Below are 23832 nucleotides of genomic sequence, written 5' to 3'. Positions count from 1 at the left end.
AAACACTAAAAGTAAAATAACAGATGGATGGATGGATGGATAGATCAAATCTTAAATCTTTCTCTGTAGTCGCTCCAAGCAACCATTATAACTACAAATTCATCTCAAACTGGCGAAGATGTCTTAGCTACATCCTTCAACATTTATCCGATGTCTCCATCTGCTGGACAACAGACTCTAGTGTGACGTCACTCAATTGGCTCTGGATATTTACTCATTTTCGTTTATGGATTGGTCTACATTTTGGAAAGAATATACAGTATTTTGCTTCAAATCTTCCACATAATAACTACTGCTGTTTGCTTCAGACATGATATAACAGCCCTTAAGAAAAGTTACCTTGGTTTTACCCACTGTAGCACACTATGTAAACAAACAGTAATAAAACTTAAACTATGATAACATTTTTGGTAGTAACATTTTAGATTCGTGATTTAAAAAATCCCTAGCAGATGTATAGTTTTTTTTCCCATAATGAACAGGGTTTTTTTTTTTAACACGGTTACTTTGAGCTAACCATGGTGGTGAGCTATGCATGGTTATAAATAAATAGTTAATGGAATAAAAACATAAATTTGTAGTTGTTTCTATATTGTTTAAGCTGTAATAAACACGATTTCCATTTTTGGAAACAATAGTTACATTGAGCAAACCTTGATGAGCTATTCATGGTTTAGACTACTTAACTTACTTTACAAGAACCAAATAAATAAAAAAATTAAGTGCTAATTAAATAGATTTTCCCCCATTTTTTTTATTTGTATTTTTTGGCTCATCTGAAGTCTCTGCCGTCCGAAGGAAGACCGACAATGCGAAGCAACTTTATTGTTCCCTCTCCCGCAGACAGTGGTCGCTGCACGGGCGGATTGGGATGGATTTATAGCAAGGGAAATCGCTGCGTTATGAATTTCATAAAATCTTTGCTTCTCGGTTGTGGACTGTATTCTTTCGAGATCTTTCCAGATTTGTTTACTCACTCTCCTCTGTTGAATACGTAAGAACGGAAGAACTGTACGGTTTTTGAAAACATCTTGTTGTTTGTAAAGCAGGCCGCGCAGTCCTCGGATTTTCCAAAAAATTCGTCCGGCATGGTGCGCTCGGCCCTCGGGACACTCGCGGCATTTCACACCCGGTAAGACCCGATACTGCGCGCGCTGCAACAAGTCCTTTTGTCTTGCTATGGGTCGTATAATCTCAACTCCATATTTCATATTTTGGCTACATTTGAGGTTAGATTAGTGAGTTTGCTCAGTAACGTATCGTTGTTGTATTGTAAACACAAAGATTCATGTAGTTAGACGTTGACGAGCATGCTAAAATATTAGCAGCTAAGCTAGCTACCAGCTCTTATGTTTCAACAAACTGTTTTCTGCTATCACAGACCGCGTTTCTAAACACTTCCAAAAATATATATATATTTTTTTTTCATTTACAAATCTAGGGGATAAAATTAAAATAAGTATGCATTGCAAATTATAGCTTTTATACTTATCGTTCGCATCGTCCCAGTGGAAGTCAGCTTTATCTCTGCAGCTTTAAACTATACGATTTAACAAGTAATACAAAGATGAATATTTAGTGTTTATATTATTACTTTGCTATTTATTTGATTATTAATTAATTTTAAGTGTCGCTTTCATAAAGGTGTAGTTTTTTCTACTATAATGCATAAAATGTATATTGTGCATTAAAGTGTTATAACTCCAATCCCAAATACCTCTCTATCTGTAACTCTGTGTAAATGAACAACAGGACCAGATAGTCTAGGTCCAGGTGTTTTAGGGATAATATTTAAAATTCTGTACAATTTGATCATACAGTATGTAGTTTGCGCTGTTTGCCTTCATTGTATAGAGGCTTGTTTGAGAATGAATAGGAACTTGCTTATTTTGAGTCTGTTAACCATAGTAAGGCAGCTAGTGCATTTATGTAATATTTTAGCCAAGCAAATGAATTGGTTAACCTCTGACTGAAACAATTTTGCCAGATTTTACTATTTAATGTAAAGTGCACTTAATTTTTTTCTGCAGTTTGGGTACAAGAATGATATTTCTTATTTTTTCTCAGCAAATTCTCCTTTGCTCTCTCAACAGGCGCCGAACCATGGTATGCACCTAGCGTCCAGTTCGACTGCAGTGGTCGTACTAGTGAAGCTTTCTAATCTACAATTGACTGAGAGCTGTTGTCACTGCCAGCATACTTCATATACAACACTCTTCTGTAAATACAACAGTCTTTACAGCACTGCAAGCTGATTTGTGAACCGCTCTGAAGTGAAGTTGACTCTCCACAGAGGCAACTAACTGAACTGTGGTGCCAAAACAGAAGCAATACTATATTATTTAAGACTTTTTTATATTGACATTTGGCCAGGGACTTTAGAATGGCATCTGTTCCCGTTTACTGCCTGTGTCGTCTCCCTTACGATGTCACCCGATTCATGATTGAGTGTGATGTTTGTCAGGACTGGTTTCATGGCAGGTGAGGTTGCCTTTTTGTAAATTACAATTTAAAAATAAGTCACCTTTTTTTTCTGATTTAAATGATTTGTATTGCATTTACTATTTGATCTTCTGTAGTTGTGTTGGAGTGGAAGAGGACAAAGCGGCTGAAATTGATCTGTATCACTGTCCTAACTGTCAGGTGTCACATGGACCCTCTGTCAGTAAGTGTGGCATACGTCATAAAATCTGTAAACATTGGCTATATTTATTTAAATTCGTCATGAAAATAAAGTTCTGATTGTCTTTTCTTTCCTATTGTGATGTATGTCCATGTAAAATGGCTTATTGAACAAGAAAAAATGTAGGGTGGGACTTCATTTTGTCACTTGCTATTGCTGTGTCCCGCCCTCACGGCTTTTTGATTAAAGATTACGAGGGAACATGAATTAAAAAAAGTATTAATGATGTGCAACGATAAAGGATTTAAAATAAACTGCAATATTTCCTAAAAAAAATTGTCAATTTTGATATCATGGTGACTTTAAATCAAGCGTAATGTCAGTTCTGGCAGGTCACGTTAGTCAAGCTCGCATCAGCTGACTCTCAGCTGATCCATGTCTACCTATAGGAATACGACGCCTATCAATGTATACATATATAAGCTCCTTCAGTATTATCAGCAGCCATCGCATTTCTCAGAAGCTAATTACCCTCCTCCTCTCGTCAGTCAGGATTTGGCATTCTGATTACCCCTGAATCAGACTAAAATTCTCTAATTATTTTGTACATTAAAATCTTGAATTAATGATATCTGCATACATTCATGTTGGTTCTTTTCTGTTTACCCTAAGGGGGGTTATTGCTGTTCTCCCTGCTCTTATCCATGCTAGGCTGCATGGATGCGCAGAGAGTTCTTGCGCAGAGAGTTCTTGCCCAGAACAGAACCATACCGCCAATCCTAACTGTATGCTAATTGTCAATCGTATTTGACGATAGTGGTCCTGGCAGAATTGGTATTTTGTTGACTTAACTTTGTTGTGATAATTAATCAAGCTCAGCGAGTACTAAAAATAGACAGCAGAGCCATTTACACCCTCATTGTGGAACACAAACAAAATAAGCTTGCATGATTGGTAACTATGATATCTTCTTCTCTCTAAGTGCGCAAACGACGGGGGGCTCCTAAGCATGCTGATACTAGTGTGGGGAGAGAATCAGGACGACCTGTGAAGACGGGCAGTGCTCAGTTTGTCAGGGAGCTACGCAGCCGCACTTTTCCCAGGTATGGTTTATTCATGTTATCTCTTACTGAGTTACAGGATGCTTATGCAAGGTCAAAATTAGGCCACTAGGTGACTCTGCTTTCTTAACCCAGATTAATTTAGCTCTGATCAGACTTGAAGCGATGATTCATACCACTCAGATTGGGTTTGCAGTCTCTGGTGTTATTTGATTAAAAAAATGTTTCAAAAATGCACAGTGATGAGTATGCTGATATTTTTAAATGTTTGTATTTAAGTGCTGATGAAGTCCTGCTGAAGCCAACCGGGGCCCAACTCACCGTTGAGTTTCTAGAGGAGCGCTCTTTCAGCGTCCCGGTCCTGGTCCTCAGGAAAGATGGCCTGGGCATGAATCTGCCCCCGTCGTCCTTCTCCGTATCGGATGTTGAGCATTATATTGGTAAATAACTCTAATCACATCTGCAGTGCCATTCTGTGCTACGTTTCCAGTGGTATGTTTGTGAAAAGTCATGTTTAGATAGGAATTTAATGTCTTACAATTGTGTCATAGGAGCTGACAAGGAAATTGACGTGATTGATGTCATCCGTCAAGCAGACCTGAAGATGAAACTGGGAGAGTTTGTGGAGTACTATAACAGCCCAAACAGAGACCGAGTGCTGAATGTGATCAGCTTAGAGTTCTCAGACACCAGGTGCTTTTTTGGGATGTGTTAATTTAATCTGAATGTGTACGGCTGTAGCAGCGGTGCAAGTCAGTTTTCTAAATGCATAAATTAATCATTACTGCTTTTTTCTTTTTTACCTTGTAATTTTTAACTTTTCTTCCTGTGAAACGACAACAAAAGAAAAATATTTGTTGCTGTTTCAGCTACGTCTTTAAAGGGGTTGAATTTAAAGAGTTAAATGAAAGAATTTAAAGGCAACTTTTCCAAGCGGATTTATCTGTGCAAACTGTCTAACGGTTTTTGTGTCTGTTCTTAGGTTGTCAAATCTGGTGGAGACACCAAAGATCGTGAGGAAGCTGTCATGGGTGGAGAATCTCTGGCCTGAGGAGTCTGTCTTTGAGAGGCCTAATGTGCAGAAATACTGCCTGATGGGAGTGAAGGACAGTTACACAGACTTTCACATTGACTTTGGAGGAACCTCTGTGTGGTACCACGTACTCCGGGTCAGTTATTCTCTTTAAATCGTGTGCATTACGTTATCTGTTGAGACGGCTGGAAATGTTTCTATGCATTTGAGAGGAGTAACTGCATTTCACTGCTATAGAAAGCATCAACGTTTGTCTTCCAGACATATAAGGAACTCCCGCACACTATCTTAACTTGCAATTTAAATTATTTTTTTATTAATGCACAACGTTTCGGTCCGATGTTGAAACAACCTATTTGGTCTTATTATCCTACGCATCTATTACTTACAGGTGTGTGATGGAGTTCGTGCACTAATTGTCTTCCAGACAAAAAGAGGTCTTATATATTTGTTTTTATACATGTCAGGGTGAGAAGATCTTTTACCTCATTCGTCCCACTGCTGCTAACCTGTCCCTTTTTGAGTGCTGGAGTTCATCCACCAATCAGAATGAGCTGTTCTTTGGGGACCAGGTAGACATGTGCTACAAATGTTCAGTTAAGCAAGGAAACACCCTCTTCATCCCAACAGGTACGATGTCTGTTTCTGCCAGTAGTAAGATGCACTGGGATTAATTTCAAAATAAACTTTTTGTTTTGATATCCTTTGTGACTGAGAAACTACATTTAGATTAATAATGTCGATTCTTTCTTTGTACCTTAATTGTTTGCTGTCAGGGTGGATTCATGCTGTCCTGACCCCTGTGGACTGTTTGGCATTTGGGGGAAATTTTCTACACAGCCTCAACATTGACATGCAGCTTCGGTGAGATGATGCGTCTGTTCATCTCCTTACGCTAAACAGTTGTGCTCTGGGCTTTTTCATTGGTCAATTTTCCCTTTCTTTTCATCAGAGCATATGAGATAGAAAAGCGTCTGAGCACGGCAGACTTATTCAGGTTTCCAAACTTTGAAACGGTGTGCTGGTATGTTGGCAAGCATCTGCTCGACACCTTCAGAGGTGAGGCTTCTCCTCATAAAGCAAATGGATGTCTTCTTTACTGCTTATTTTTGTTTTTAAAACAACAGTCTTTCATGTACTTTCATTTTTGTGTTTTTCCAATCCACTTAAGGTCTGAGAGAGAATCGACGGCATCCTGCCACTTATTTGGTCCACGGAGCCAAAGCTCTCAATAATGCTTTCCGTAGCTGGACACGGAAGGAAGTACGTTTAATTATATTACATGTAGGACTTGTGATTAGTATGGTATATACATTATATACCCATGATATATTCATATATTTAAAGTCAAGTAAAAAAAAAAACCATGAATCAGTTCAAACTTTCATTTAGTTGATTAAAAATTGTAGTTCAATAATACACTGTGTGAATATATGTTGGTAAATATTGTTTATATTTGGAGCCTATAAATGGAATATTAAATATCTTTTTTTTTTTGTTCTTTTAGTGAAATTTTACTGTATTTTACTTATTTTCCGGTGTAATTCGATTGGGTGTTTGGCTGAAATTGTTTCTTTTTATTGTAAAAACTCGCTTATTAAAGGGATAGTTCGCCCAAAAATGAAAATTCTGTCATCATTTACTCACCCTCAAGTTGTTTCAAACCTGTATGAATTTCTTTTTTCTGCTGAACACAAAAGAAGATATTTTGAAAAATGTCGGTAACCAGACAGTTGATGGACCCCATTGACTTCCATAGTATTTTTTTTTCCTACTATGGAAGTCAATGGGGTCCATCAACTGTTTGGTTACCGACACTTTTCAAAATATCTTCTTTTGTGTTCAGCAGAAGAAAGAAATTCATACAGGTTTGAAACAACTTGAGGGTGAGTAAATGATGACAGAATTTTCATTTTTGGGCGAACTATCCCTTTAATATTAGGATTACATTAAATTTTGTCAAAAGGCTAAAATATATATATATATATATATATATATATATATATATATATATATATATATATATTAGAATCATATCACAAAGAATATCATATCTGTCAGATAGCCCTGAATTGGATACTAAATTTATGTAAAATTAAAAGTATTTGTTTTACCATTGTTTTATACCATCGTAAACCATTTCATTGCAATTATGTGTGAGGACACAAAGCTTATGTTGGTTGTTTTTGTGATATTCAGTCCCTGGCTGAGCATGAACATGAGATACCGGAGACCATAAAGATCCAGCAGCTAGTGAAGGACTTGGCCAAGGAGATACGGCTGGTTGAGGTGAGAGTAGCTCTGGCCCCGATCTTCAATGAAAAAGGTAGTGATTTATGTCCTGCATCTAAATTTTGTGTCTCTTTTTGCAGGATATCTTCCACCAGAACATTGGCAGGAGTGGGGCACCCTTTGGTGGCTCTCAGGGTCTTCCCTCTCCTCACCCCAAAGCTCCATTGAACACATCCTTCACATTTGGCCAGCACCCAGGTAAAAAGAAAGGTCCCAAGCTGAAGGACGGATTTGGAGGAGTGGGCATAGGCCCTCCAGGAGCAAAGAAAAAGAGCCAAAAAGGCAAAGAGATAAAGACAGAAGCCGGAGAGCTGGACCTACTCGAGATTCATACTAAACACACGCTCAAGAAGTTCCAGCCAGGGTGCAAAGTCAAAAAGAGCAAGGTAGAATTTCTAAAACATTTATATTTATTAATCATTATAATGTTTGTTACATATTACAAGTACTGATCCCAAGCTTTTGAACAGTAGTTTAATAATCATCATAATACTTTGTATTGTATATATTCTGTCTAATATAGTATTATGTTGGGTTCAAATAAAGGATGTTCAGATATTTTTTTTTTCCTTTTTAAAACAGAAAAACAGATTAACAATTGTTTTTTTTGGGCAGTGTAAATCTTTAGGATGGGAATAAAGCTGAAAAATTGAATTTTGTACTTTTTTGTCTTTTCAGCTTGAGCTGCCTGATGACTGTCTAGATGACTTTGAAGAGAAGATCAACAAGAGCAAGCTCAAGCTCGTGCTGACTAATGGAAAGATACAAGGGTAAAACAGTTGTCTTCACCCATTTCCCTGACACACAAGTATATTTAATGTTGTGCTGTGACACCATTATTTTTAGTATCTCCTCTTCTTCCTGTTTTAGGAAGAAAGGTCGTGCTGGCAGTGCAAATGGAGCCGGGAGTTCACTTCAACAGTTCCAGCCCCACATGGCTACTTTGTCCGACTTTGATTCTGAAGATGAGCTTCAGATTGATGAAACCCCTCCACCTCGCCGTAGACCATCTCTACCAAGCAAGAAGAAATTAGCTGGTAAAAGATTTCCCCCATTTATTTTTTATGTTTAACTAATAAGGTTAATTTAATAACATCAACATCTTGGTACAAACTAGTCATCTTGGCTCAATGGTCTCATTAAGGTCTACCAAGGAAACTACCTCGGGCCAAACCATGCAGCGACCCCCACAGAATCCGTGAGCCGGGAGAAGTGGACTTTGATATTGAGGTATGCAAGTCTCTTTTAGGCAAGCTTTAGATTCATCTCTAGATGTCTGGTGGTCACTGGTTTTGTATCTTGTTGTTAAATAGGAGGATTACACCACAGATGAGGAGATGCTCACAGTGCAAGGTGTGAAAGGTGGAGCAGGTGGGATTTTAGACTTGCTCAAGGCAAGCAAACAGGTGGCGGGTCTTGATTCTGCACTGAGGTAATTCATATGCACACTTTATATACTGCATACTGGCACTTATTAGTCTTTATGCCATAGTGAAAGCTGAAGATGTTTGTTTTTTATATTCACTTCTGCTGATTCTCTTTGTGTAATCAAGTGAGGAAGCACCAGCCTCCCCCAGCACCCGTGATGCTATCCAGGGCATGCTCTCAATGGCCAACCCTCCATCTTCCTCATCTTCTTCCTCCTCCTCCTCTCCTCTCTCTATCTCCGGAGGAGGTGAGATGCTGGGGCTTTTGAAGGAGAAAGGCGGGAGAGCTGGGTGGATAAGTGGAGGAAAGAAGAACGAGAAGAAGTCCACCATTCAGAGGCCAGGGAAACGGCCCATCAAGCGTCCAGCACGGCACCTCAGTGATGAAGAAAGCTTGGATGAACAGGAGACCTTGGGTACCTGTTTTAAAGACTCTGATTATGGTGAGTTCACAGATTCTTGAATATTTACACCAGGGTTGTTAAAATGCGTAGCAGAGGAAATACTGTGAATCAGAGTGATTCAGTTTAAAAGATCATTTCTACATGTCTACAGTGTATCCGTCACTAGAATCGGACGAGGAGGACCATTTAAGCAAGTCCAAAATGAAAAGAAAGAGAAACTGGGATGATACACCCTGGAGTCCTAAAGGTAACAGCATGAAATGAAATTTTTGTAGCATTTTATTTCTAAACATTTCTGAACATCATTTCTTCACACGTCCTCAGCCCGTGTGACCCCTACACTGCCCAAGCAGGAGCGACCGGTAAGAGAGGGTGCCAGGGTGGCATCTGTAGAAACTGGGCTTGCAGCTGCTGCTGCCAAACTGGCACAACAGGTGAGCTTCTGTTCCACACTATGCCAGAACCTACAATTAAGTTGGATGTGTACCTTTTATAAGTGTTCATTTTATCTTTTCAAAATATCCTTTAAATGTAGTCAAGTCGTATTCATTCAAGTCATTCATTTTACTGTAAAATGACATCTAATTTTAACTTTAAGTTGACAAGGACATGCAAAATTAAATTTTTAAATATTTTTTATATAACATTGTATGTATATTAATGAATAAATTAAAACACATTTAGCAAAAACAACAATGTTGAAAACCTGATTGATTGATTTATTAGTTTAGTTATTCGCTGTCTGTGTTTTATGTGTTTTAGTACATTGAGGAAAGAGCGTGTTCACAACATGAGCTACACATTCTGATTAGCATGTTTTGATTGGATAATTTGAAACAATGAGATATATATTTTTATACCAAAAACATGGCAATGTTTACACTTTTTTAAAGGTTTGGGGTCAGTTTTTTTTTTTTTTTTTTTAAAGCTACACTGTCATTTTTAAGTTAGCAAAAAACACTTTGTTCTTTCAAAATGATATGTGCTCATTAATGTGTAATTACTTCTACCAACTAATCAAGTATTCTCGTAAATGTAGAATCTGCCATTTAGAATACATACGAGCGAGTCGCTCGAATGGCGGCAGCCATGTTGTGCCTCCACCTTGAAAATACATTAGCCAAAGAGGGACATACCTGGAAATTCAAGCTTCGCCTTTCGCATTTTTACACTCAGTGGCACCGTGACGAATGCGAGGGGGAGATTACACGCGACTGCCGGCAGATTTGAAATAATACGACCACCGTAAGAGTTAAAACGCCCTCGGAATGGGTTCCTAAACCTAAAAAAGGTTACATAGTGTTCCTTTAAAATACAATTTTATATATTTTTATATAAATATATGTTTATTTATACATATTGTTAGCATTTTCAGCATCATTACCCCAGTCTTCAGTGTCACATGATCCTTCCGAAATAATTCTGATATGATGATTTGGTGCTCAAGAATAATTTATCATCATTAATGTTGAAAACCATTGTGCCGCTTAATATTTTTTGGTGGAAGCCATGATTTTTTTTTTTTCAGGATTCTTTGAATAGAAAGTGCACAGCATTTGAAAGAAAGAACAGCAAAGGATTGAAATTGTAATCTATTGTTGCTTTAATATCAGGAACAGCAGAAAACCATAACCAAGAGAAGATACACCAAGAAGAAGGTCCCTCAAGAGAAAGTACATTCTGCAGCTGCCCAACTCCAGCGTCAGCCGGACTCTGCACCCGTGTCTCCTCCTCTGCCCTCTGAGCCTCCTGTGGACTGCATAGTTGAAGAGAGGAGAGTGGAGGTGTACTCTGCCAGCCTGCTGGACCACGAGTACACAGCAGGACCAGGTCCGTTCAGCCCTGGGGGTCCAAGAGGAAGCGGTGCCATGGCCCCTGGCGTGTTCCTGACTTCAAGACGCCACTCTCTTTCCCCCCAAAACAGCAGCAGCTACTCTCCCTCTGCCCCCTCACCCGGAGGTCTGGCAACTCCAACACCAGCAGGAGCGTGTCAAGGTATTTAGAATTACAGCACGGTACCTTTAACGGTGATGTGCTTGGAATTACACTGAAATATTATCTGTTTCTTTCTCACAGGGAAACGTCCAAAGAAAGGACTTGCCACAGCTAAACAGAGACTGGGAAAGATTCTGAAAATACATCGAAACGGCAAGCTTCTCCTCTAGATTGATATGGAGAAGAGACTGCAGGGAACAATAGAGGTGGAGAAAACAAATGAGGATGAGAGGACCTGAATGATAATGGAGTTAAATTATGTTCTGCTTGACTGGCTTTATTTGCTTCATCTGGGCGGAAAGTGAAAAGAACAGTAACTTGCTGTGAGAAAATTCAAGTGAAATCCATTTAGCATGTTTTTTTAGAATAGAAATTCTATTTGAAAAGCAAATAGAGCTAAACAGACGGATACATTAAACAATTAACGGATACCAGTGAGTGATGGCTGTATTGCTAAATTGCCATTTTTTCCTCAACATTTTCAGTGCTCCACCTCTAAAAATGCGAACATGTACACTCCACCTAAACCCTCTTTGTTTCATAGTTCATTTTTAGTTTTAACATTGTTTATTTCTAGAAAAAAGCTCAATTCTGAGGAGCACTTGATGTTAGATCAATTTGCCTAAGGCCGTCGGAAAAAAAGGATTAGAACATTGTTCAGAAGATGTTTGAATGGTTTCTTTGGAAATTTGACTTCCCAAAATTGTCTTTTGGTCTGAATTGTCCCATGGAGGAGAGATCATCTAATTCTTCAGTCATCAGCTCACCCATTCTCAATGCTATCTGTCGCAGTCTAATCTCCTCCGAAAGCCATGCATATTGTTTGTTTACATGCTTCATTTAGTGTGTGTTCATATCAAATTGTTTTATACCATAGAAGGCAATTTGATACACCATCGTAATTGCTGTAGATGAAGTCCTGTAGTAACGTCTCTTTGCTTGTTAAATAATGTTTTTACCATAGTTTACTAACTCATTTTTATCAACAAATGTATTTTAGATGTGTATATATATTTTATATAAGTTTGTCTTGTTTTGTTTGTTTGTTTTCCACTCAGCATGGGCAGTATAATGTCCTGCCACCATTTGGCCATGGTTGTCTTGTTGGCCTTTCCATCTATAGTACAGCTCCGAGTTTAACTAGGGTTGAGTTCAGTGGTACACATTTTAGTAATTGTAAAGAACACGGAAATTGATTTTAGAGCAGTTTGAGATCTGATGGCTGATTTTTGTAGGTTCAGTGTATATATTTGATGTTTTATTTTATTTTTTCCTCGAAAGAAAGAAATTGCATTGGAATCTTTCTTGACACACCTTGTACAAATATACTCACATGTTTGGGTAACGGCATAAGAGTTGTTTAGTCAGTTTTATTTGTATAGAATAATTATGCTGTTATTTTTCATCGATGCTTATGATATTAGCAATGTGATAAAGTTAATGTATTCTGTTGCTATGTCAATGTTATTGTTTATTTTATTTTTAACCCCATTTATCAATAACATTAATTGTATTGTCAATATACTTTAGTTTTGCTTTTTTATATATAAATACTCCATTCTAGAAGAGTTAAATATAACATTTTCTTGTAATTTTAATGTAATGGCAAAATTACTTTTTTAGTCTTCTCCCTTGACCATTATGTCCATAATCAGCACCAAAAATATTGATAGATCAATGGGCCAGTGTAAATATTATTTTACTGTATTTTTTTTTTTTTTCTGAAAATGTCACAAATCTTCACCCTGCCGAACTGTCACCATACCATCTGAATGTGATTAGAAACTTGTTTTAAAGTGGTTTGTAGAAAATAGTATTGAACATGAAATAATAGAAGACAGTTGTTAGAATATCCTGTTTAAAATTTTTTAGACGTTGTATTCAGATGGTTCTGAAATTCAAAAGGATATTTCTGGAATATTTTGAGGTTTTTGTACATTTGTTTGATTTGACTATTACTTCACATCATCTCTAAATGTACACTCATATTTTACTAAACATTTGTGCCTTCAGTAATGTCCCAAACATAGCAACCTCTCTTACTGAAACTTCTACTGAGACGCTATTCAGGATCTCTAGAAATTGACAGTGAAAAACAGGAATGATGTGAAGCAAGCTGCGCAACAAAGAAAGTGTTCAAAAATCTCAAAATATAAGAGGACTGGCTTTTAAAGATGTTTTTTATTAAAACATTTAATTAAGTTATTATCTTCTTTATCGTCTTGAGTTAATTGTGTGGATTTTAGGATTGAGTTATCCTTTAACCTTTTTCTTGTATGTTGAAGTTTATTTTGAACAATTAATGTTGATCATACAGTTCCTCTCAGGGTTTATTTTGTATCTAATATCATTTTGATAGAGCAACAGTAGTGTTAGGAGTAAACATTCAGGACCACTTAAAAACCAAGTCAAATTTCAACCCATTTAATATTTATAATTGGACGTTGTCTTTTGGTTTTTGAAACGGCTTGAGCAGTTTTTTCCAAATGACCTCTATTAAAAAATATTTTTAAAAAATTGTTTGCATTTTTTTCTTTATAAGCCTGTTTTCATCTACAAGTCTCTCACGCGCTTAGTGGGTCAACTCAGCATTTACCCGCTTCTTTGTCTCTTTCAATGGTCTATATTTCTATTGTGTGCCAGACGTTAAAAATAATGAACCCCTGCAAATTGAATAAACGGGAGTCACGTGATTTAAAGCCGCATCTCTGTTGCCATAGTGGTGTCAATGGCGGTCAGCTATTGGCTGATGGCACGTCTCCGTCAGCCAGTCAAAATGCGCGCTTTTTACAAACTACTCCGGAAGTCAACACGCAACTAAGCGTTTTCCCTGTGCCAGTGAAGAGTGGCTTGATGTGGAAAGTCCTGTAGCTTGAAAACAACATAAAAGAAGCTGCAGTTTTTAGATATAAGCTGATTTCCTGGTACGTATGTGTGTGTTAGTAAAATTGTATGCCTATCGATTTATTCACATGAATACATAACAATTAAGTTAAGTACGAAGAGCTTGCATAGTAACTTACTTTGCTGTTTTCTGATGTTGTACACTGCTATAGTGTTATTTATGATTGAGCGAACACTTCTTCGTTAAGGAAAAAAAACATTCTTATTATTAATCTCAAGATCCGTCTTGTTACAGGCACTGAATCCCTGTCGAGATGGCGTCCTCTAACCCTCTGCGACCCCAGAACAGAAGTCAGCAGGATCAACCAGGGTGAGTGAGCTGATCATTCACAGTAACGTTAACTTATATTTATATCAGCTTTCTCCCCCTCAAGAACCAGTGCATTTAAATGTAACAATATCGCTTCCTTAATTGATTATTTGACGGGACATTTCAGAATAAAATTTTTTTTTTAATGCTAATTTTTGTTTTTGTCAATTTTTTTAATTGTTTAACAGCTTTAAATGTATGTCTTTAATCCATTTAGCAAGTAATTATGTAATTATATGGGTGGATCTTTCTACACTTGTCAAGAAATGTCCATGGCAAGCAGTGTTATTTTAGTATCTTTGAGATACCATACCATAATAGTTTTTATTTATCTTCTGAATTTTTATTTTTATATTATGTTTTCACTTCAATCTTAGTTAAAGTTTTAGTAATTTTGTTGTTTTATGTCTATTCTTTAAATTTATTAAATTTTATTTCAATTTTATTTATTTTAGTTCTAAATGTGAAAAATAATAAATCATATTTGACCTATTTTGCATTTTAACTATTTTCAGGACAATTAAGCCCTCAATTCTCATTACTATAATGGTTCTTGTACTGTCTTCATCATTATTATTTTAATGATGATTCAATATTTATATTTTTCATTTTTTGGAATTATTTTTGTAAATTCAAACCAATAATAATCAATTCAATTACTGAAAAAAATATATATTTTAAAAAAGTTTTATTTTACAGTGATGCTGTTTTATTAATATCTGATCCATTATATTCAATGCAATTAGGACCTTGATGAATCAGGATTTGAAGACTAAGCTCAGTGCTTCCTCCTTTAAAAGAGGATCTGAGAATCTGGACCCCAATGCTTCTGCTGAAACTGGAAAAGGAGTCAATAAACTGAAAGCTGTCAGCAGGCTTCCAGTCCTCGCCAAATCTCTGCAACCAGCCCTAAGTGAGCTCTCCCAAAATCCCAGTCTCAACAGATGGGAACAGAGGCCTCTTACGGTAAGGACAAGTGTTTCTGATCATTACACAAATCTGAAATAAATCACATGTCTACCAAGCAATTTTAAAGGAATAATTTACCTAAAAAATACAAAATCGGACCACATAAGTATTATTTATGTACTATTATAGTATTTATTACACTTTTAAATGACAAAACATTATTAAATAAATTTGTTTTTTTTTAATTTATATTTATTTTAGTTTAGTTTTAGTAATTTTAGTACTTCAACTTCTACTTATTTCAGTTGAAAGTTTTGTTTATATTTTTCTAATATAGTATATATTTGAATATCTATATTATACGCTCACCTAAAAGATTATTAGGAACACCTGTTCAATTTCTCATTAATGCAATTATCTAATCAACCAATCACATGGCAGTTGCTTCAATGCATTTAGGGGTGTGGTCCTGGTCAAGACAATCTCCTGAACTCCAAACTGAATGTCAGAATGGGAAAGAAAGGTGATTTAAGCAATTTTTAGCGTGGCATGGTTGTTGGTGCCAGACGGGCCGGTCTGAGTATTCACAATCTGCTCAGTTACTGGGATTTTCACGCACAACCATTTCTAGGGTTTACAAAGAATGGTGTGAAAAGGGAAAAACATCCAGTATGCGGCAGTCCTGTGGGCGAAAATGCCTTGTTGATGCTAGAGGTCAGAGGAGAATGGGCCGACTGATTCAAGCTGATAGAAGAGCAACTTTGACTGAAATAACCACTCGTTACAACCGAGGTATGCAGCAAAGCATTTGTGAAGCCACAACACGCACAACCTTGAGGCGGATGGGCTACAACAGCAGAAGACCCCACCGGGTACCACTCATCTCCACTACAAATAGGAAAAAGAGGCTACAATTTGCACGAGCTCACCAAAATTGGACAGTTGAAGACTGGAAAAATGTTGCCTGGTCTGATGAGTCTCGATTTCTGTTGAGACATTCAGATGGTAGAGTCAGAATTTGGCGTAAACAGAATGAGAACATGGATCCATCATGTCTTGTTACCACTGTGCAGGCTGGTGGTGGTGGTGTAATGGTGTGGGGGATGTTTTCTTGGCACACTTTAGGCCCCTTATGGCTCGTTTCCACTGAGCGGTGCGGTACGGTACGGTACGGAACGGTACGCATTTATTTGCGTTTCCACTATCAAAAGTTGTGAATGGTACCAAAATGCCGAACCGTACCGTACCACTTTTTAGGTACCCTTCCATTGGGGTACCTAGCACAGTGGTACGGTACTAAAAGGTGGAGCTAGACTCACTGCAGGACGTTGATTGGTTGACAGGGAATCGTCACTTGCGCGTGCCACAAGGGGAATGACAACATAAGAAGCGCCATTTTTTTTAATATACAGTTTAATATAATACTACTGTTACTGTATCACGAAATGTAATTTTAAGAGTTTTTCAGGTGAGAATGTAGTTGTTTAAAGCTCAAATCTGTGGTTTATTTATAAAGATGTTTTTTTTTTCCCCCGGTTGTGAGATCCATGCGGTCAGCGGGCGCTCGGCGCTCATGTTTCCCGGCTGGATGAGCCTTTCCTCGGCTAGTTCTTCTGACGTTCGCCGCTGACGGTAGTGGTTAAACATGAGATATAATTCGTCTTGTGTAGACCTAACGGGCGATCTTTGGTCTCGTGAATATATAATTCGTTCCCTGTCAATCGTTTTGGCTGAGGGCTAAGTTTAGTTTCATATTAACGTTATAGGCTATTTGTATTTAACTTTACTGTTGTAATGTTAGACTAGAGCGCTGCATTTGGATATTTGACTGAATTGTTTGCTTTATGTCTTATTGTATAGCTTCTAGTACCTTTTACTTAAACTTTTATATTGGCTATTATTGATAAAACTGAAATTTTACAAAAAGAAATATGGTTTCTTGTCATTTTTTTATTACAAGATTATCACTGATGTTTATTGCAACATTTGTACAAATGCATATATTGCCTGAAATATGTTTAATTTTTTTTTTATTTAAACGAAAAGAGGTAACGTTAGGGTTGTGTTTTAAATTTCGTTTTGTTATAAATAGAATAACGAATAACGTGCAGTGAATAATCAATATGCGTTGCGCATGAACCACATTTGTGTCCCTATAATGTTTAATTTATTTAAATGAAAACGAAAAGAGGCAGAGTGGTGTTTTATAACATATTTCGTTTTATTGTTGCTTAAAATGTACATACAGAGTAACAGAGATAACCGGAGTAGCAGAGCGACGCTTTAAGAACGCGCTGTACCATTTGCATGTAGGAGTCGCACATGGCAAGTACGAACTTTGCATACTTGATACACAAGTTTGACCCATGGTTTTTTGCTTAAGGGTGAAGATCCAACTCTATGCATGTTTTGTAAAATTCCCTTATCTGTTAAACATATTTTATTGGATTGTCCTGGACTTATTACAAGCAGAATGCTCTTTTACAAAGTTACTTCACTTAAGGACATATTTAATGAGATTATGCCTGAAAAGGTTTTGGAATTCTTATCATGTGTTAATTTAAAAAATCTCATATAATATGACTTGCTGTGTTTAATTGTTTTGTTTTTTATTGTATTTATATGATATTTGTATTTTTGTAATTGTATTTTTGCCATGAAAATAGCTTTGAGTGCTGACATGGCATTAAATAAAATAATCTGAATCTGAATCTGCATACTTGATATTGAGAAAAGCCTAATGTCGGCGCTTGTCTTCTTGTGACAAACATGTCGAGGAGCAAGAACAAGATCTGCTGTATGTCATCCATTCTAGTTTACTATGTTCTTCTTCGCGCGAAAATGACGTCGATCGAAACACCACGCCAATCAAGTAAGGGTACTGTTGGCAGTGGAAACGCTAGCCAGATCATGGTTAACAGACCCGAACCGTACCGTACTGTCCCGTACCGTACTGCTCAGTGGAAACGAGCCATTAGTGCCAATTGGGCATTGTTTAAATGCCACGGCCTACCTGGGCATTGTTTCTGACCATGTCCATCCCTTTATGACCACCATGTGCCCATCCTCTGATGGCTACTTCCAGCAGGATAATGCACCATGTCACAAAGCTCGAATCATTTCAAATTGGTTTCTTGAACATGACAATGAGTTCACTGAACTAAAATGGCCCCCACAGTCACCAGATCTCAACCCAATAGAGCATCTTTGGGATGTGGTGGAACGGGAGCTTCGTGCCCTAGATGTGCATCCCACAAATCTCCATCAACTGCAAGATGCTATCCTATCAATATGGGCCAACATTTCTAAAGAATGCTTTCAGCACCTTGTTGAATCAATGCCACGTAGAATTAAGGCAGTTCTGAAGGCGTAAGGGGGTCAAACACAGTATTAGTATGGTGTTCCTAATAATCCTTTAGGTGAGTGTATATTTATATATATCTAATCTAGTATATTTGATCTTATTTTAGCTTTATTTTAATTACCGAAAACTATTTTTTAATCGTTTTAGTTTATCAATAACAACACTGCTACATGCATAATGATTACTTTTTTTGTTTTGTCCCTAGGGTAAAGTGCAGAAAAAAAGGACCTGCACCAAACCAATCCCTTTCAATCTGTCCCAGTCACGCTCACGCGGTCAGAGAAACACAGATATTCCTCAAGAAAAAGCACCTCTGACGCATTCTGCCCGACTAACACCTGTGGCAAACATGAGGAACTTAAATCCAAGTGCCAAAACTGAAACTCAGAGCCATAAGGCTACTACACCAGGTGTCCTCAGGGCCCCAGCAAACAAGTCACAGCGATTGCAGCCTGGTAGTCATGTAGAATATGTTGCATTAAATAAAAACTTCACTGATGTTCACCCACCTTCACAAGAATCCAGATGCTGCAGTCACACTGATTTAAGTTCACGTTTAGGTAGCATCACTCTTGGACAATCTAAGCTTCCTGAAGACTTAGGTTGGAGTCATTTATGTAAAACTTCACTTGTTAAAGTAGATGTTAATTCTGATAATCAAGCACCAAAGGACAAGTACTGTTTCCAAACTGTCCCTTCAACTACACAAAGCCATATAAGCTCTAAAGGTGAGTGGCATACTATCAGATATTTTCTCATTGTGTCAATCAATTCAATGTTCAAATTGTCTTAAGTGTTCATGGTTCTTTGTTTAATTTATTCATTAGTTGTTTATCATTGATGTATGTGCATGTGAGTACAGGATCATCATCAGATCTTCCATCAGCTGTACGCAATGTCCTTCCATGTGAGGGATCGAGTGCTGTTGGAGCACAATGCATGATGCCGCGTTTATCTACCTGCCCCCCTGGACTGGGAACCTCCAATCATGTGGTTAGAAATTATAGAAAAGCCCCCGTAATGAAACCAAATTGTTTGCTGACCCTTCATAATGATCATGCCAGTTATCTTTTCAGTCTAGTATGATGATGTAATGTTAATTTATTTGCTCCAGATAGCATTATGTTGATCTGTATGTTTCTGGATAGTTGGTACTCAGGTTTTTTTTTTTTTTTTTTTTCTTAGCCTCAAAGAGTTGTGAAGAAGAGTCATCATGGTGTTGATGGCACCGCAGGTTAGTTCACCTTTAAAGACTTTTGCCCCCGGTTTCACAGACCCGGCTTAAGCCTAGTCCCAGACTAAAATGCTAAGCCTAATTCTGACTTAATCTAAACCCTGTCTGTGAAACCAGGCCCTACTTTTCTCACCGTCCATAGAGGGTGAGCTTTTTATTTTCCTTTCATTTCAAGACAAAGCTGGGCCGTTTTCCCCTGACCCATCAGCACTACGTAGTATTCTACAGAGTGATGGAATGAGACTGGAGGAGCCTGTTGGAGCAACACCCAGAGTATCAGTCTGTCCCACTGGCAGAGGAACTTCTATTTATTCAGTGAGTCCAGTCCAGTGAAATGTCATTCACACAGCGTTTATGATATTTTACTTCTAAATGGTCCATTTAGGCACAACATGTTGTGAAATAGACATGACCATGTCCACTTTAGGCTCAAAGAGTACCTGTCAAAAAGACTCAAAAAGAAGCTCCAGCGGAGGCCAAAAGCACTACAGGTATGTATTTTTGTTCATCATAGTGATTTTAGCAGGACTATTTAGTCTTATACACTAGCATACAAAATGTTGGCCTCAGTATTTTTCTAAATGTTTTTGAAAAGTCTCATGCTCATCAAGGCTGCAGTTATTTGATCGAATACAGTAAAACAGTAATGTTATGAAATGTTACAAATAAATTAATTGTAATATGTCATTTAGTCTGTGAGTCTGTGAGTGTTTCAATGCAGCTTCAAAGGGCTCTACACGATCCCAGCCAAGGAATAAGGGTCTTATCTAGCGAAACAAATGGTTATTTTCAACAACAACTAAATTTATATACTTTAACCACAAATGCTTGTCTTGCACTAGCTCTGCATTAGCATTACGTAATCACATTGGAAAGGTCACGCGTTACATTGGCTGGAAAAATTCCAACTTCAAAATCATCCGACATCGTTGGTTTCCTTTTTTTTTTTTGTATTTACCATTTGACTTAGTCTTTGCATATTCGCTTTGTAAACAGTGGGTCGATTCTCTCTCTCTCTCTCTCTCTCTCTCTCTCTCTCTCTCTCTCTCTCTCTCTCTCTCTCTCTCTCTCTCTCTCTCTCTCTCTCTCTCTCTCTCTCTCTCTCTCTCTCTCTCTCTCTCTCTCTCTCTCTCTCTCTCTCTCTCTCTCTCTCTCTCTCTCTCTCTCTCTCTCTCTCTCTCTCTCTCTCTCTCTCTCTTTTGTACTGTGTATTCTGTTATAAAAATATTACAGAACTTTGTCAAAATTATGCAGCTCTTTTCATCCAATAAGATTGATTTGGATGTTGTGTGATCCTTTAGGAAGTGCCGTGTCCTTCTCCCCTGACCCTGCAGCCCTGTGCAGTATTCTAAGGAATGAAGGTGTGTGGGCTGCTGGAGCAACACCCAGGGTTTCAACCTGTCCCACTGGCAGAGGAACCTCCATTTATTCTGTGAGTCTGTTCAGAGTGATTCAACTTTCAGTTTTGCACTAAAATTAAGGCATTTTTACTAATGGAACTGTATTTATCTCAGGCCCAGAGAGTCCCAGTGAAGAAGAATAAACCAGAAGCCACAGCGGCATCAGCAGCATCTCACTGTAAGTTTCACTAGCTATGCTTCCGTCCACCTTTTTTCAAGCTCATTTTGGGAAATTGCATTAAAAAAGCTGAATGGAAATGCCCAGATGTGTTTAAACTACGATGGAAGCACATTTTCTGAATAAATCCCTCGATGTGCAACAAAAAACTCACATGACTTTGCCTCAACAGTGGATGTGATTGGATAACTGGACTAACCAGCAGACCAATTTCATTCCACAGCATCTCAAATGTTGGTTTGATCATTCTGAAATGCCTGAGCCAAAATCTGTCATCAAAATGATTTGGATTAATTCTCTCCCAGAAGGATCTCACGTGATTGCATCCGATTGTAAGATAACATGACAGCGTTTATTGTGTTTTGTTTGTGCGCTCTGAGACACAAGTCATTTATAAAAGAGGCAGTGGCTTCCCCGATTGCAGCAACTTCCATTTTTATTACAGATATTTTGTGCCAATTTTTCAGGAAGTGACTATTTATTTTCTCTTAAACACATGGAATGGAGACGCTACTTGATTCGGATTTTTTTTTTTAATGTGATATTCCAATTTTGCAAGATTCGCAACTTCTCCTTCAGCATCATGCTTTCATCTCTATGTCACTGTTTTTCTATTGTGATGCAGGTGCAAATAGAACACCAGTGATGAAATGGACACCGCAGCGGGTTGCAAACACTAAACCACAGTCAATGGTGAGTGTTCTCTTGTCTTGGTTTGTATTTTTTGTTTTGAAACTATCCCAGGCTAATGTTTACTGTTTCTGTTTACAGAGGAAGCTCTGTACCGGCCAAAAGATGTCCAGTGTAAGGGGCTCTCCAGGTTTGCGTGGAGCCCACGACCCCAGTACTGGACTCTTGATGTGTCATGAGGTAAAACAAGCCCATGATGCAGAACCTTTGTCGTTTACTTGATCTTCATGATAGAATGGCAGGTTAACACTGGGTGTTGATTGTGTTGTAGGGGGAGGATGTTGTTCAGAGGTTATTTGAGGACCAAGAGCAGATGGACGATGACCGGATTGACCAAGATGACGTTACTTCGCAACAATTACTGAAAAGTCACCAAACTGTATGATTGCTTTAACTGTAAAACGTCAATTAATGCATCACTGGGCAATTTTTTGATGGTTTAAAAGTAATCTCACATGGTCTTTTCCTCATTCAGGCTGAAGCTCAGTCAAGAATGAAAGAAAATTCAGATTCAAATCATTGCCACACTGAGAACAGAGGCAAGAAACCAGCCCAGCCGTTCATACAAGCAGCACACAGAGGGTCAGTCATTGTTTTCTCATCAAGCCAAAGACTCGGACCAGACCGGTCTCAGGATACTCTGAAGACCACTGGAGCAGACGTCCCTTTGCAGCTCTATGTAGACCGGCCTACATCCCATAATGCACTACCACTGCTATCAGACCAAAGAAATGGATCACAGATCAATCCTAGCTTAGACCTGACTAAACAAAGCCAATCAAAAGGTAACCATGCCATCTAAAGTGAAAATAAAATCAACCTTTTTGTCGGTTTTCTTCCACACAGTGGTGTAAATGACCATATCGGTCTAATGTTGTAATTAATGATGCTTAAGCAGACATCCTGAAGACTTTAAGCGTTTTTAGTAGTGTGTACTGCATTAAATGTGTCCTGATATGTTGGTAATGTGTATCCATCTGTCTGTAGCTCCTACTGCCGTACACTCTACCGCTGTGTCTGCTCTGCGGCGACGTCATACGCCTCTGGAGGAGATGATTCTGGATGAGGAATGTGCTACGTACACCTCTCGCCTGCTTTCCTGCCCACTGCAGCCCCGCTGTGGCAACCCGGTGGCCACCACACTTCTGTTTAAAGACTGTTCTGTGAGTGATTGGTCTGTTCTGAATTGTGCACAACAAACTAAGCTGGTTGTCAAGTTGAATAGCTGTTGATGCATCTTGTTATTTCTGTCCTCTCTTTTTAGAGTTTTTTACCCATTGGCCTGTCCTCACCGGTACATTTGAATCCAGTCCCTTCTGGTTCCTCAATCAGAGCATAAAGGCAGATGTCCCACAGCATATTTCTTGAGTAGCTCTGTGTAAAGTTATGTAATACCGTCTGAAACAGTATTTCTAGTTACACTTTTGAAATGGCATGTTGTCATACAGTTAGATCAGCAAAGTCTTGGACAGATACAATGTTTGATGTGATTCACTGTTGACAGCGTGACTGAACTCTCTGTATACTGAACACTTTCATAATTTTTACACTGAACTTGTCACTAACTAGAAACACTGTGTGCTTTCAACTTGTCTCTTGTGTAAAGTGTATAAAAAATCTATATATAAACACAAAGTTTTACATTAAGTTTTTTCGATTTGTTCAATCATTCGTTCTTTTCCTGAATCATACAAGGTTCTACATGCAATCACAAATGATTATGATTTTTATATATATATTAATATATGCATACATACATGCATGCATACATACATGCATACTTGCATATGAGTGCTTTTTTTTGTAATATGCAGCTTTAAAATGTAAAGTATATAAATCCATTGATATTATTTTGTGAAGGAGATCTAAAAAGAAAAAAAAAACATTTTACATTACATTATGTAATTTCTTTTACATAAAATTATTTCAGTTGTGTAAAGTCTTGGTTTTTAGTCAAGCCACATTTAAATAATCTATTATAAATAAATACTCAAATAAAACATAACAT

At 37.8% G+C, this 23832-nt stretch overlaps 2 protein-coding genes across 4 annotated transcripts; both read left to right on the top strand.

Moving 5' to 3' along the window:
• Positions 1 to 808: 808 nt before the first annotated feature.
• Positions 809 to 13041, top strand: phf8 (PHD finger protein 8). 3 transcript variants are annotated; one of them, XM_084099268.1, is made up of 23 exons: positions 842 to 1132; positions 2094 to 2220; positions 2374 to 2481; positions 2580 to 2665; positions 3606 to 3726; positions 3964 to 4124; positions 4236 to 4377; positions 4667 to 4853; positions 5185 to 5347; positions 5494 to 5581; positions 5670 to 5776; positions 5889 to 5980; positions 6917 to 7006; positions 7090 to 7395; positions 7688 to 7779; positions 7880 to 8046; positions 8154 to 8239; positions 8323 to 8441; positions 8563 to 8879; positions 8992 to 9087; positions 9165 to 9274; positions 10454 to 10835; positions 10917 to 13041. In XM_084099268.1, exons 3-23 carry the CDS (start codon positions 2384 to 2386, stop codon positions 11003 to 11005), a joined length of 3099 nt encoding a protein of 1032 aa, XP_083955394.1. In that variant the 5' UTR covers positions 842 to 1132; positions 2094 to 2220; positions 2374 to 2383; the 3' UTR covers positions 11006 to 13041. The 3 variants fall into 3 exon arrangements, with proteins under 3 accessions (XP_083955393.1, XP_083955394.1, XP_083955392.1); XM_084099267.1 differs by having other exon boundaries at positions 809 to 1132; positions 2094 to 2481; XM_084099266.1 differs by having other exon boundaries at positions 2094 to 2481; positions 7856 to 8046.
• A 604-nt stretch (positions 13042 to 13645) lies between these two features.
• troap (trophinin associated protein) lies at positions 13646 to 23469 on the top strand. Its single transcript, XM_084099801.1, has 16 exons — positions 13646 to 13759; positions 13975 to 14049; positions 14796 to 15015; positions 18528 to 19050; positions 19185 to 19315; positions 19508 to 19556; positions 19732 to 19871; positions 19984 to 20047; positions 20858 to 20988; positions 21071 to 21134; positions 21760 to 21827; positions 21906 to 22004; positions 22096 to 22203; positions 22300 to 22609; positions 22812 to 22987; positions 23089 to 23469. Exons 2-16 carry the CDS (start codon positions 13994 to 13996, stop codon positions 23161 to 23163), a joined length of 2214 nt encoding a protein of 737 aa, XP_083955927.1. The 5' UTR covers positions 13646 to 13759; positions 13975 to 13993; the 3' UTR covers positions 23164 to 23469.
• Positions 23470 to 23832: the final 363 nt, after the last annotated feature.

The sequence above is a fragment of the Abramis brama genome, assembly GCF_963993115.1.
Source record: "Abramis brama genome assembly, chromosome: 22".
In the NCBI taxonomy this organism is placed as follows: domain Eukaryota; kingdom Metazoa; phylum Chordata; class Actinopteri; order Cypriniformes; family Leuciscidae; genus Abramis; species Abramis brama.
This window is presented reverse-complemented; position numbering and strand designations above follow the sequence as displayed.

Coding starts and splice junctions, on each gene's coding strand:
- phf8 (XM_084099266.1), top strand. CDS start 2,384: ATGGCATCTGTTCCCGTTTACTGCCTGTGTCGTCTCCCTTACGATGTC. Junction 3,727..3,963: donor CGCAGCCGCACTTTTCCCAG/GTATGGTTTATT, acceptor TTTGTATTTAAG/TGCTGATGAAGTCCTGCTGA. Junction 8,240..8,322: donor AAGTGGACTTTGATATTGAG/GTATGCAAGTCT, acceptor GTTGTTAAATAG/GAGGATTACACCACAGATGA.
- troap (XM_084099801.1), top strand. CDS start 13,994: ATGGCGTCCTCTAACCCTCTGCGACCCCAGAACAGAAGTCAGCAGGAT. Junction 15,016..18,527: donor GGGAACAGAGGCCTCTTACG/GTAAGGACAAGT, acceptor TTTTGTCCCTAG/GGTAAAGTGCAGAAAAAAAG. Junction 22,204..22,299: donor TACTGAAAAGTCACCAAACT/GTATGATTGCTT, acceptor TTCCTCATTCAG/GCTGAAGCTCAGTCAAGAAT.